Source organism: Salvelinus alpinus, chromosome 5, assembly GCF_045679555.1.
Source record: "Salvelinus alpinus chromosome 5, SLU_Salpinus.1, whole genome shotgun sequence".
NCBI lineage: Eukaryota > Metazoa > Chordata > Actinopteri > Salmoniformes > Salmonidae > Salvelinus > Salvelinus alpinus.
In genome coordinates this window covers 26,691,250-26,705,025 of record NC_092090.1, presented here as the reverse complement: position 1 = coordinate 26,705,025, position 13,776 = coordinate 26,691,250, and the positions used below count along the sequence as shown (strand labels likewise).

The following is a 13,776-nucleotide window of genomic DNA, read 5'->3' as shown; positions in this document are numbered from 1 at the left end:
AACCTTACAGTATAGTACATGACTCCACACAGTTACCACTGAACCTTACAGTATAGTACATGACTCCACACAGTTACCTCTGAACCTTACAGTATAGTACATGACTCCACACAGTTACCACTGAACCTTACAGTATAGTACATGACTCCACACAGTTACCTCTGAACCTTACAGTATAGTACATGGTATAGTACATGACTCCACACAGTTACCACTGACTCTTACAGTATAGTACATGACTCCACACAGTTACCACTGAACCTTACAGTATAGTACATGACTCCACACAGTTACCTCTGAACCTTACAGTATAGTACATGGTATAGTACATGACTCCACACAGTTACCACTGACTCTTACAGTATAGTACATGACTCCACACAGTTACCACTGAACCTTACAGTATAGTACATGACTCCACACAGTTACCACTGACTCTTACAGTATAGTACATGACTCCACACAGTTACCTCTGAACCTTACAGTATAGTACATGGTATAGTACATGACTCCACACAGTTACCACTGAACCTTACAGTATAGTACATGACTCCACACAGTTACCTCTGAACCTTACAGTATAGTACATGGTATAGTACATGACTCCACACAGTTACCACTGACTCTTACAGTATAGTACATGACTCCACACAGTTACCACTGAACCTTACAGTATAGTACATGACTCCACAAAGTTACCACTGACTCTTACAGTATAGTACATGACTCCACACAGTTACCACTGAACCTTACAGTATAGTACATGACTCCACAAAGTTACCACTGACTCTTACAGTATAGTACATGACTCCACACAGTTACCACTGACTCTTACAGTATAGTACATGACTCCACACAGTTACCACTGAACCTTACAGTATAGTACATGACTCCACACAGTTACCACTGACTCTTATAGTATAGTACATGACTCCACACAGTTACCTCTGAACCTTACAGTATAGTACATGGTATAGTACATGACTCCACACAGTTACCACTGAACCTTACAGTATAGTACATGACTCCACACAGTTACCACTGAACCTTACAGTATAGTACATGACTCCACACAGTTACCACTGACTCTTACAGTATAGTACATGACTCCACACAGTTACCACTGAACCTTACAGTATAGTACATGACTCCACACAGTTACCTCTGAACCTTACAGTATAGTACATGACTCCACACAGTTACCTCTGACTCTTACAGTATAGTACATGACTCCACACAGTTACCTCTGACTCTTACAGTATAGTACATGGTATAGTACATGACTCCACACAGTTACCACTGACTCTTACAGTATAGTACATGACTCCACACAGTTACCACTGAACCTTACAGTATAGTACATGACTCCACACAGTTACCACTGAACCTTACAGTATAGTACATGACTCCACACAGTTACCACTGACTCTTACAGTATAGTACATGACTCCACACAGTTACCACTGACTCTTACAGTATAGTACAGACTCCACACAGTTACCACTGAACCTTACAGTATAGTACATGACTCCACACAGTTACCACTGAACCTTACAGTATAGTACATGACTCCACACAGTTACCACTGACTCTTACAGTATAGTACATGACTCCACACAGTTACCACTGACTCTTACAGTATAGTACATGACTCCACACAGTTACCACTGAACCTTACAGTATAGTACATGACTCCACAAAGTTACCACTGACTCTTACAGTATAGTACATGACTCCACACAGTTACCACTGAACCTTACAGTATAGTACATGACTCCACAAAGTTACCACTGACTCTTACAGTATAGTACATGACTCCACACAGTTACCACTGACTCTTACAGTATAGTACATGACTCCACACAGTTACCACTGAACCTTACAGTATAGTACATGACTCCACACAGTTACCACTGACTCTTATAGTATAGTACATGACTCCACACAGTTACCTCTGAACCTTACAGTATAGTACATGGTATAGTACATGACTCCACACAGTTACCACTGAACCTTACAGTATAGTACATGACTCCACACAGTTACCACTGAACCTTACAGTATAGTACATGACTCCACACAGTTACCACTGACTCTTACAGTATAGTACATGACTCCACACAGTTACCACTGAACCTTACAGTATAGTACATGACTCCACACAGTTACCTCTGAACCTTACAGTATAGTACATGACTCCACACAGTTACCTCTGACTCTTACAGTATAGTACATGACTCCACACAGTTACCTCTGACTCTTACAGTATAGTACATGGTATAGTACATGACTCCACACAGTTACCACTGACTCTTACAGTATAGTACATGACTCCACACAGTTACCACTGAACCTTACAGTATAGTACATGACTCCACACAGTTACCACTGACTCTTACAGTATAGTACATGACTCCACACAGTTACCACTGACTCTTACAGTATAGTACATGACTCCACACAGTTACCACTGACTCTTACAGTATAGTACATGACTCCACACAGTTACCACTGAACCTTACAGTATAGTACATGACTCCACACAGTTACCACTGAACCTTACAGTATAGTACATGACTCCACACAGTTACCACTGACTCTTACAATATAGTACATGACTCCACACAGTTACCACTGAACCTTACAGTATAGTACATGACTCCACACAGTTACCACTGAACCATACAGTATAGTACATGACTCCACACAGTTACCACTGAACCTTACAGTATAGTACATGACTCCACAAAGTTACCACTGACTCTTACAGTATAGTACATGACTCCACACAGTTACCACTGAACCTTACAGTATAGTACATGACTCCACACAGTTACCACTGACTCTTACAGTATAGTACATGGTATAGTACATTACTCCACGAAGTTTCCACTGACTCTTACAGTATAGTACATGACTCCACAAAGTTACCACTGACTCTTACAGTATAGTACATGACTCCACACAGTTACCACTGAAACTTACAGTATAGTACATGACTCCACACAGTTACCACTGAACCTTACAGTATAGTACATGACTCCACACAGTTACCACTGACTCTTACAGTATAGTACATGACTCCACACAGTTACCACTGAACCTTACAGTATAGTACATGACTCCACACAGTTACCACTGAACCTTACAGTATAGTACATGACTCCACAAAGTTACCACTGATTCTTACAGTATAGTACATGACTCCACACAGTTACCACTGAACCTTACAGTATAGTACATGACTCCACACAGTTCCACTGACTCTTACAGTATAGTACATGACTCCACACAGTTCCACTGACTCTTACAGTATAGTACATGACTCCACAAAGTTACCACTGATTCTTACAGTATAGTACATGACTCCACAAAGTTACCACTGATTCTTACAGTATAGTACATGACTCCACACAGTTACCACTGAACCTTACAGTATAGTACATGACTCCACACAGTTCCACTGACTCTTACAGTATAGTACATGACTCCACACAGTTCCACTGACTCTTACAGTATAGTACATGACTCCACACAGTTACCACTGAACCTTACAGTATAGTACATGACTCCACACAGTTACCTCTGAACCTTACAGTATAGTACATGGTATAGTACATGACTCCACACAGTTACCACTGAACCTTACAGTATAGTACATGACTCCACACAGTTACCTCTGACTCTTACAGTATAGTACATGGTATAGTACATGACTCCACACAGTTACCACTGACTCTTACAGTATAGTACATGACTCCACACAGTTACCACTGAACCTTACAGTATAGTACATGACTCCTCACAGTTACCTCTGAACCTTACAGTATAGTACATGGTATAGTACATGACTCCACACAGTTACCACTGAACCTTACAGTATAGTACATGACTCCACACAGTTACCACTGAACCTTACAGTATAGTACATGACTCCACACAGTTACCACTGAACCTTACAGTATAGTACATGACTCCACAAAGTTACCACTGAACCTTACAGTATAGTACATGACTCCACACAGTTACCACTGAACCTTACAGTATAGTACATGACTCCACACAGTTACCTCTGAACCTTACAGTATAGTACATGGTATAGTACATGACTCCACACAGTTACCACTGAACCTTACAGTATAGTACATGACTCCACACAGTTACCACTGACTCTTACAGTATAGTACATGACTCCACACAGTTACCACTGAACCTTACAGTATAGTACATGACTCCACACAGTTACCACTGAACCTTACAGTATAGTACATGACTCCACAAAGTTCCACTGACTCTTACAGTATAGTACATGACTCCACACAGTTACCACTGAACCTTACAGTATAGTACATGACTCCACACAGTTACCACTGACTCTTACAGTATAGTACATGACTCCACACAGTTCCACTGACTCTTACACAAGACAGAGATGTGTACAGGTACAGGCGAGACATGCCCGCTGAACGGCTGTCATCCTGGGCAACATGATTGCGTACATCACCTTCGGCGGCTAGTCTGAATTTATGAGACACATGCCTGTTTCTGCATGACTTGTTTGATTGCATTCTCTGGTTTGTGGCTTCGCTGGCAAGGCCGTAAAACCTCACACCTGCAGAGTTCTAAAGGACTGAACTGTGGGTGTAGGGGAGATAATGAGGAACCAGGTGATCTGAGGCTCACACACACACACACACACACACACACACACCCACACAGAGATATCACAACCCATCTCCTTAAAAGGAATTTCCATCAGGCAGCAACCCCACCCTACCTACATAATGTCTTTATCAAACAGTCTCCATTTACTCCCATGTGTGGTTACAAATAATCTCCTGTAGCAATAACACAATAAGTGTTGTCTGCTATCTATGTTAGCCTGCTTTTTTCCCCACTTGGCCTGACACAATCGTGGCATTTATCAGTGTAATTGCATGAGTCGGAAGCACTGATGTTGTCTATTAGGCGGCTCTCCATCCTGTTAAGAGTAGAGAGGCTTTTAATGTATGGCCCTGGCTGCAGGAGTGGACTCAGCACAATGATATGGCTAGTGGAGAGATGGAGGGTTCCTGATGCTGATAATGTTGATCTCTGGACCAGCCAGGCACTCCCAACAAATAGAGAGAGAGAAAACAAAGTGAAGCAGAGGTTAATCATTTTATTTACTTGCAGCAATGGATTTATTTTTCTTCCCCCTCTCTTTCTCTCCCTCTCTCTCTCCTTTCTTTACCGGGCAGTGAGTGGGCTGAGGAGGGAGGGCTGAGCCAGGGGGAAATCGATGGGGAGCGCATTACAGTAAAACGTATTGATTAGGAGAGACCTGCGAGCACCGTGTCGGTCGCGGAGATGGTGGAATGATGCAATGCTTAAAGGAATTTATCCTTTGACTTTTACATTAACCTTTTATTGACTGCTTTGCCTGTCCATAATTAACACTCACTTTAGCTAAAGTGGTTAGTTTGAGCAGTGCAGTGTGGGGCCGGAGCCTGGGCCCTATGGTGAGCTTCTCTGCCAGCTAGAGCCCTATAGCCCCCTCCTTGCCACAGACTCTGCGGCCCAAATGGCATCCTATTCACTATTTAGTGCACTACTTTGAACCAGGGGTAAAGGACTCTGATGAAAAGTAGTGCACTATATGGGGAATAGGGTGCTTTTTGGGAGGCAGCCAGACAGAACAGTTCAAGTGCAGTGTGCGGCTGCACTATAGAAGGCCTCTGTGGAATAAAAGGCGATAGAAGCTCAGATTCCTTTCACATTAGCATACTATTTGAGCAGGCCTGCCGGGCTATAGGGTTTCAGGGCAAATTGAAATGAGTGATTGTATTGCCAATCTCTCCTGAGCGAGTGGGCGAGAGAGCACCAGATGGGATAGTTAGCCCATATCTGTCTAGGGTTAATCCGTTGGAACACTGAAGACTCACAAACACACTCCTAGTCCTCTAGCTCTGCCTCTCTTTCTCCATCCCTCTATCCCTCCTCTTTGTCTTTGACCTTACCTTTAAGGTGCTGTTTTCCCAGGGGAAAGTGGTGATTTGTGAGAATGTGTATAGTGCTGTAGCTCACAATGCATTTCTATGAGAGTTTAAGGTACCAGACTAGATATTGAATTATTTGATTCCATTTTAGCGGTTAAGTGAAGGTGTGGTATTTGCAGCTATTGGAGGTGGTGGGTTGAATGTTCTGGCCTCTATTATATTTGACACAACTCTCATCCTCATAACTACTGCATTTCTGGTTAAACAAGATCTCTCCATTCCAGTTTAATACGGTTAGATTCTCTGTCAGATGAGTACAGTATTACTACATAATGAACTTCACCACATATTTACACTGTCTATCTTCATATCCTTGTTCAGGACAGCAGAACAGAGGCCAGTGTTTTCTATTGTACCAGTCTAACATGAATAGTTAATTGACTCTAAAACTCAAACGGCACTGTGTTCCCATGGCCTTTGGTGTCGGTCCGCTGATGTAAGCAGAATGTATGCGTGTGATGCGTATCTCTATTCTCTGTGTGTCTGTGTCTCTTTTCATCCAGTTATATATTTATGCCTGGCGTGTCCGTCGTCCTCTCTCTGAAGTGGCGCTTCCTTTAATTCTGCCCTTAAATAAATCATGAGAACATTTAGACCCATGTGTTGTCGCGCAGCCCCAAGGTCAGCTGATCCTATTATTTATCAAGTCATATGCTACATAATGGTACTTAGAGCATGTTAACACATTCTATTATCAGGCCCCTGATCTGAGGCCTGGAAGATATATGTGGATGGTGTATGTTAATACCGTCCTCTTGGTGTAATGCACTACCTATCAGAGGGTTAGACCACAGCTGAATGGTACCACTTAGCTGAACAACTACTCCAGCATTAAGTGGCCCTTGGTTGAAATATAGAACGGCCGATTGAGGCAGGGACGGCCTGGACTGCCTGTTCCCTGGCCACATTAAGGACCTCCCCGTCACATCCATAACACACACCTGTTAGGGACCCTAGAGACTGTAGGGGGGTGGGGAGGCAGGGGGAAGCAGGATGCCTGGGGTAGGGATGGGGGAGGGAGTCAGACACCAACCAGCTTCTTTTTCAGAAGGAGGAGGAGGAGGAGGAGATCGTGAAGTAAGGAGTAACTGTGACACACACACACACTGTGACCACAACCCCCCACCACCACTGTCCCCTCGCACCCATCCCCTCCTTCACTTCCAGGTCAGGGGTCAGCCTCATCTGTCACTATGGAAGACATATTTACAGTGACAGTCCAGACTGCCACCAAGTCACCTGTGTAAATACAATAGTGATTCCTACTGAGACGTCTCATACCGTGATGTTTCGGTATCCATTTTGATCCAACAGACTAGGTGGTGGAAACAGTAGAAGTCATAATCCATGAATCATATAATGTAGAATAGTGCAGAAACACCATGTAATTACACCAGAGGGTTGTTTCTCTATCTGTCTCTCTTGTTCTGACTGGATGAAAGGAGAGGGCTTTCCAGAGAAACCATCTGGCGGTGTGGAAATGACTGGAGCATTAATCACTGAGGATACTGTTGCTTTGTCATCATATTGACGGTTTAAACCACAACACACACAGATCACACACCCATGTAGGGCTACATACAAAACATTCCTGACTCTCACCTCTCAAACAGATCACATACCTACCCCAGAGAGACAGACACACACACACACACACACACACACACACACACACACACACACACACACACACACACACACACACACACACACACACACACACACACACACACAAACAGCCCTACACCCTGCAGGGTCTAATAGGGACCAGTCTAATTGGGAGTCATAAAGAGAACAGGAGAGGAAACACAAGCCTACTGCCTCCTGGTCAAACACACATTGGTACTCCCTGTGTGTTTACAGAAAACACACACTCCACACTCACCCAACAATTACCTCCCGTTATTGTGTGATCTGCTCAAACTCACTATCAGTCAGATACACTATCAGTCAGATACAGTGAACCACCACTGTTGATTTACATTGCTTCTGTGCAACAATGTGTAATGATGGTGGCGTCTGTATAGGAGGTGATTTATGTCCAGAGGAGTGTCTGACCTGTCCTGTTATTTCCTGTCCTTATCTGTCCCTCCAGGTGCCATTCCAGCCTGGCCCAGACCCTGCCCCCAGAAGAGGCCCCCGTGGACCGGCCGTTTTGGGCCGACGACGACCCCAGCATGCCTCTGCCCTTTGACCTAGCTGACATCATCAACAGGGTGGAGTCACTCCTCTGGAGGTTGGTCACAGACACACATAAGCGGAAACAGCCACACAGATAGACACACACACACACACACACACACACACACACACACACACACACACACACACACACACACACTTAAATAACTCACTTATATGAGTCTGCATACCTTCCTGTAGCTCCTTGATTGTCCTGTCACCATACAACAATACTTAACCATCTCCTTCATAGACCTACGTGGTGTTGCCACCACCCTCTTTTCTGTAACTGCTGGCTCTCTGGTCAGCAGTTCTCTTCCTTAGTCATAAATACAGTTGAATTATCCCATCCTGTTGGCATTTAAACTCAGCAGACATTACTCTGCAGTACGCTGGCCTTTTCATAGCCACCATGGCTCTCTGCTTGGCTCATTAGATGTTTCCCAAATGGCACCCTATTCCTCATGTAGCGCGCTCCTTTTGACCCGATACCTATGGGCCCTGGTCCAGAGTAGCCCACTATAAGGGTAATAGGGTGCCATTTGGAATGCAGACTTTGGCTCCTTCAGTCTGTGTGTTAATTACAGTGTGTGGCCGGGTCCCGGCCCTGCCTGCACTCTGACATCTCAATGACTTGTTGTCATACAGACGGAGTGAGTGACTGGATGGGCTGTGAATAGAGGGATGGAGGAATGACTGGGCTTGTGTTTTCTTTCCCCCTGTCAGGATGTGACAGATGGGACACAAAGAGAAGGAGAAAGAGAGAGAGAGTCACCCCGTCATCTGAACAGCCTCTATCATGAGGGCAGACGACAGAGAAGGAGAACAGGACCTACCAACTCCTGATGGTGTCAACATCCTCCAATGGGGGTACACTTCCCCACCCCAGTCCACCCTGAACCCCACCCAACCCTGTACCTCGCCCCACCCCGCCCAAACCAGTCTCATCTAGCTTTGTTTGGATGGACCCAACATGGCTGCAACATGAGGATGGAACCCTGAGTAGTGCTTTGCTAACATGCTATAGCTGGTATTGGAACTAGTCTCACAATGGTAATGTGGACAACCTGCAGAATTAAAACTGAATGTGTAGGAATGTATTATTTCAATGAATGTTCTGTTTCTTTTCTACATTTAACCAGCTTTGTGTATGGATATGACAAATAGTCATACAGATGTAGGATCTTAATTTGACCTGTTTCTCACAGCAGCGTAATTTTCCTGCAGTAACAGGAAATGTGAATTATTGGGTGGATTATAATTAATGGACATTTTTGTAAGGGTTGATACATTTTTACTTAGGGCAAATCAAGTCTGACATTTTCAAGTGGAAATTACAAACATCAGAAATCCTTTTAAACCTCGAATACACTTCAAGTTTGCATTTCCTGCTGGGCAGGAAATGTCCTGCAACAACAGGGTGATCAAATTAAAATCCTATATCTGTAGTACATTTATACTTTCTGTTTCTAATTCAGTGTTGTTCTAATTATACTGTTGTATCCTATCCATTCACTTCCTGTATTTCACAACTTTCTTGTTCAGAATCTCACAGGGCATGACTTTGTGTTACTAAGATGTGACTGAAAGTGTTTATCTGAAGTATGTATGTTTGTGTGTGTGTGTGGTTGAATGTGTGTCACTGCAGTATTTACAGTATGTGATATTGTATATGTGTGAAGCAGTATGATAGGGATAGGGCCTGTAGCAGGGCTGGGAGATGTTTGTGCTAGAGAGGAAAGGACATGAGAGTCTAGTAGACCTCTAGGTTCTAGTAGGCAGGCCTCTGTCTGCATGTCTGTCTCTAGTCTGCTCTGTAGGGCTGAAAGGCAGCCCAGGCAGACGGCTACTGTAGGGCTGAAAGGCAGCCCTGACAGACAGCTACTGTAGGGCTGAAATGCAGCCCAGACAGACAGTTTATGTAGGACTGAAAGGCAGCCCAGGCAGACAGCTACTGTAGGACTGAAAGGCAGCCCAGGCAGACAGCTACTGTAGGACTGAAAGGCAGCCCAGGCAGACAGCTACTGTAGGACTGAAAGGCAGCCCAGGCATACAGTTTATGTAGGACTGAAAGGCAGCCCAGGCAGACAGCTACTGTAGGACTGAAAAGCAGCCCTGACAGACAGATTATATAGGGCTGAAAGGCAGCCCAGGCAGACAGCTACTGTAGGACTGAAAAGCAGCCCTGACAGACAGATTATATAGGGCTGAAAGGCAGCCCTGACAGACAGCTACTGTAGGACTGAAACGCAGCCCTGACAGACAGATTATATAGGGCTGAAAGGCAGCCCAGGCAGACAGCTACTGTAGGACTGAAAGACAGCCCAGGCAGACAGTTTATGTAGGACTGAAAGGCAGCCCAGGCAGACAGTTTATGTAGGTCTGAAAGGCAGCCCAGGCAGACAGTTTATATAGGGCTGAAAGGCAGCCCAGGCAGACAGCTACTATAATGTTTGGCTGATAGAAGGATCCCCATCCCAACTGCCACTCTCTCTTCATAATTGCAGCTGTTCAATGGCTTTTAATTAGTCTTAAAGCGTGTAGAGCACCACTTTCCCTGTATCGCTGCAGGCCAGAAAGTCAGATCCACGGCTTCTGACAAAACCAGCCAGGAAAGAGAAGCTATGGGTGAAAATGGGATGGTTGTCAAAGCCAAGCAGAGCAGCCTTCTTTTTATTTCTTGGTAACACTTTATTTCAGGGATCATCAACTAGATTCAGCCGCAGGATGAAATACAAATCATTTTTAACTGCAAATTGACCCCAAGAAGCCCAAACAGATATAATATTTGACCAAAACATAATAATTACAAACCTTGCTTACGTTTGTACACGATTACTTGTCTCTCTATTATGCGTGGGAATACTTGGGAATTATAAAAAAAATATTGTTATTTTATTATTATTTTGCTTCGAAAACTTGGGGGCCAAATAAAAGCACCCGCGGGCTGCAGTCGGGCAGCCCTCTTTATTTGAACTAGCCACCATAATGCCTGTATAACAATGTTGTAAACATGTCATAACTCTTCATAACTTGTGTCATTGTCATAACTGAAGCTTTATGGCATGTGTTGACAAGTTATGACTCGTGGTATGAAGCTTTATAACATGGTTAGGACATTTTTATGAAGGTTATGAAGAGATCATGGTGTTTAGTTCAAATGAAGTGTTACCAATTTATTTATCTATCTATATCAACAGGAAGTAGAACTGATATATAGTGTTAAAAATACACTTCTCAAAGTTGTATTTTATTTCTGGAGGTTTTTCCAATTTCAAATGTTAACAGTTGCCAAATTGTTGTTCTCTTGCTTAATCTTTTTGTATGTTGACTGAGGTTGAGATTGTAGACTGGCTGTATTGTTGAGTTAAACAACTATGTGCTCTCTGTTTCACAGCTCAGCTTGTCTGTCTGAAGCTTTAGGAAGGCAGTAAATAAACCAAGACAGTGTTTTATGACCCTCTGCTCTCTGTGTGGTGCTCTCTGTTGTGTCCAAGGCTCCTGCATCATGTTCATCATCACACTGTATCCCACTTTGGCCTTGCTGTGTGTCTGTGCGTGTGTGTATTTGTGTGTGTGCCTGTGCTTTTGTGCGTTCATGCACATTTACACATGTACACATTTCATTTACCAGGCTGTGTGAGTAGGCTATCTAAGTGTGTTTTACCTTTTCCTGGAGTGTATTTGAGCAGTGAATTGAGACTCATTTGTCAGGTGAGTGTCAGTTACAATTCTCTGGCCTGCATGCCCTGTCACCACCTGGCCTGTCTCTCTCCCTGCCAGATAGATGGGATGCCCTGGCAGCCATCTGTACAAAGTCCTGTTATTTACTGGCCTATTTCACTGGCAAACAAATTAGCCCAAGTATGTCTGCAGCACAACTAACCTCTGGGTTTCAGGCCACTCTGTCCATCGACTTACTCTGCCAGGCCGTCCCAGCCGTAGCCATGTCTCTGTAAGACAGATAGACGGGCCATTCTGTCTGTCTTACTCTAGCTTGCTCTCTCTACTATGATGTACTGTACGTGACTGTATATTAGACATTAAACGAGAAGAGTATTTCTTCTGTGTATTTATTTCATTTAGTCATGAACACAGTCAATTAAAGTTCATATTTTGAAGGGTAGTTATAATTGGAACTGGGTGTGTCTATAGCTAAATGTAAGGGCTGCTGTTTCACACTACCGGTGTGTAGAAATGACTTTTTAACTGAATAATTACTCATAAAATAATAATACACCCCTATGCAGGTTTATAGTCCTCTCCTGCCAGGAAGGGCCTGCTGGGTTTACACAGTCAGTTGAAGCCACAAGCCCAGCCAAACTGAGGAAAGTCTACTGTAGCTAAGTTACAACCATGGAGACCTGCCTCACTGTTATACCCGGCTCTACCCAACTACCTAAGGCCATGCACACTCTCAACCCTTAACCCTGGCCTAGATACAGCTAGCTCCATGTAATATAGTATTGAGGTAACTACCCATGTATAGTGATACCTACCACCTCAGTGGGATATAACAATTACTCTATGTAGAAGAACAAAAGACTAACATAATCATCCTCTCTATCTCTCTCTCTCACCCCCTCCCTCCCTCCCTGATCCAAGAGTTAACCGGCTGAATTAGTTGAGCAAACACAGGCGACTGATTGATTGATGTACGTGGAGTTAGATCATGATGAAGTATGGCCATTGTTCTGTGTGTTTTCCCCTGTCCAACAGCCCCATAGGTCGGCCATGTTAACTACTTCCTGTAGTGGCTGAGTGACTGAGTGATGGATGGGCCTAGCTGGGTATATACTGTCCCCCAGCCTGGCCGGGCCCCGGGGCTGCTTGGAAAAGGCCCCACTTGAAGAGACAATTACATTGTGCTAGAGGGGTATGCATTGTTCTGGCCAGGTCAGCAGGCAACAGACCAACCCAGCCTCAATTAAACCAACAATTGGTGTCAGGGAAGACAAAATAACCAGGTGTGTGTTGTGGAAGGTATCGGTTTGTGGTCATATCCCTTTCACGTGTGTGTGTGTGTGTGTGTGTGTGTGTGTGTGTGTGTGTGTGTGTGTGTGTGTGTGTGTGTGTGTGTGTATGTGTGGCCAGGGATTGGGTGAAAGGGGTGTTTGGAAGTGAGTGTTTGTGTGTGCGTGCTGGTTGGTGGCCCTAGGCAGTAGTAATAGTAGGAGCAGTCAGGGGTAGATGGTATCACTACTCAGAGGTCTCTGTCAGCAGTGGGCTGGCCCATTATCATTTATCAACGACAGAGACCAGCACCGGTCAACACAACGACACAACATTGACTTATTGACCTATTCTAACTAATTGATGGCACACTGTAAAATGTAATGTTTTATTTATACCAATATCATGGCCTTAAAAATTGCAGTGGTAAATTTGTCATGCTAAATTGCAGTGATTTCCAATGCAATAAATGATCTCTCTTCACCAGTATGTTCATGTACAAAACAGCTCATGCTTTGTTTTCATCTCCATCAATCCTAATTCCTCATGGAGAAGATATTTCAACATCTTCACTGACTTTTGTTTGTTCTTCATCGTCTGCCTT

The 13,776-nt window shown here is 43.9% G+C and overlaps 1 protein-coding gene across 2 annotated transcripts in view; it reads left to right on the top strand.

Moving 5' to 3' along the window:
- The window catches only part of LOC139575821 (alpha-ketoglutarate-dependent dioxygenase FTO-like), a 189,617-nt gene extending 177,939 nt beyond the window's left edge, over nt 1–11,678 (top strand). For both annotated transcript variants that reach the window (XM_071401158.1, XM_071401157.1), the window contains exons 9-10: nt 8,134–8,274; nt 8,946–11,678. In XM_071401158.1, the coding sequence (XP_071257259.1) occupies nt 8,134–8,274; nt 8,946–8,952 (148 nt within the window). In that variant the 3' untranslated portion in view covers nt 8,953–11,678. The remainder of the gene's footprint in view (nt 1–8,133; nt 8,275–8,945) is intronic.
- Nucleotides 11,679–13,776: the final 2,098 nt, after the last annotated feature.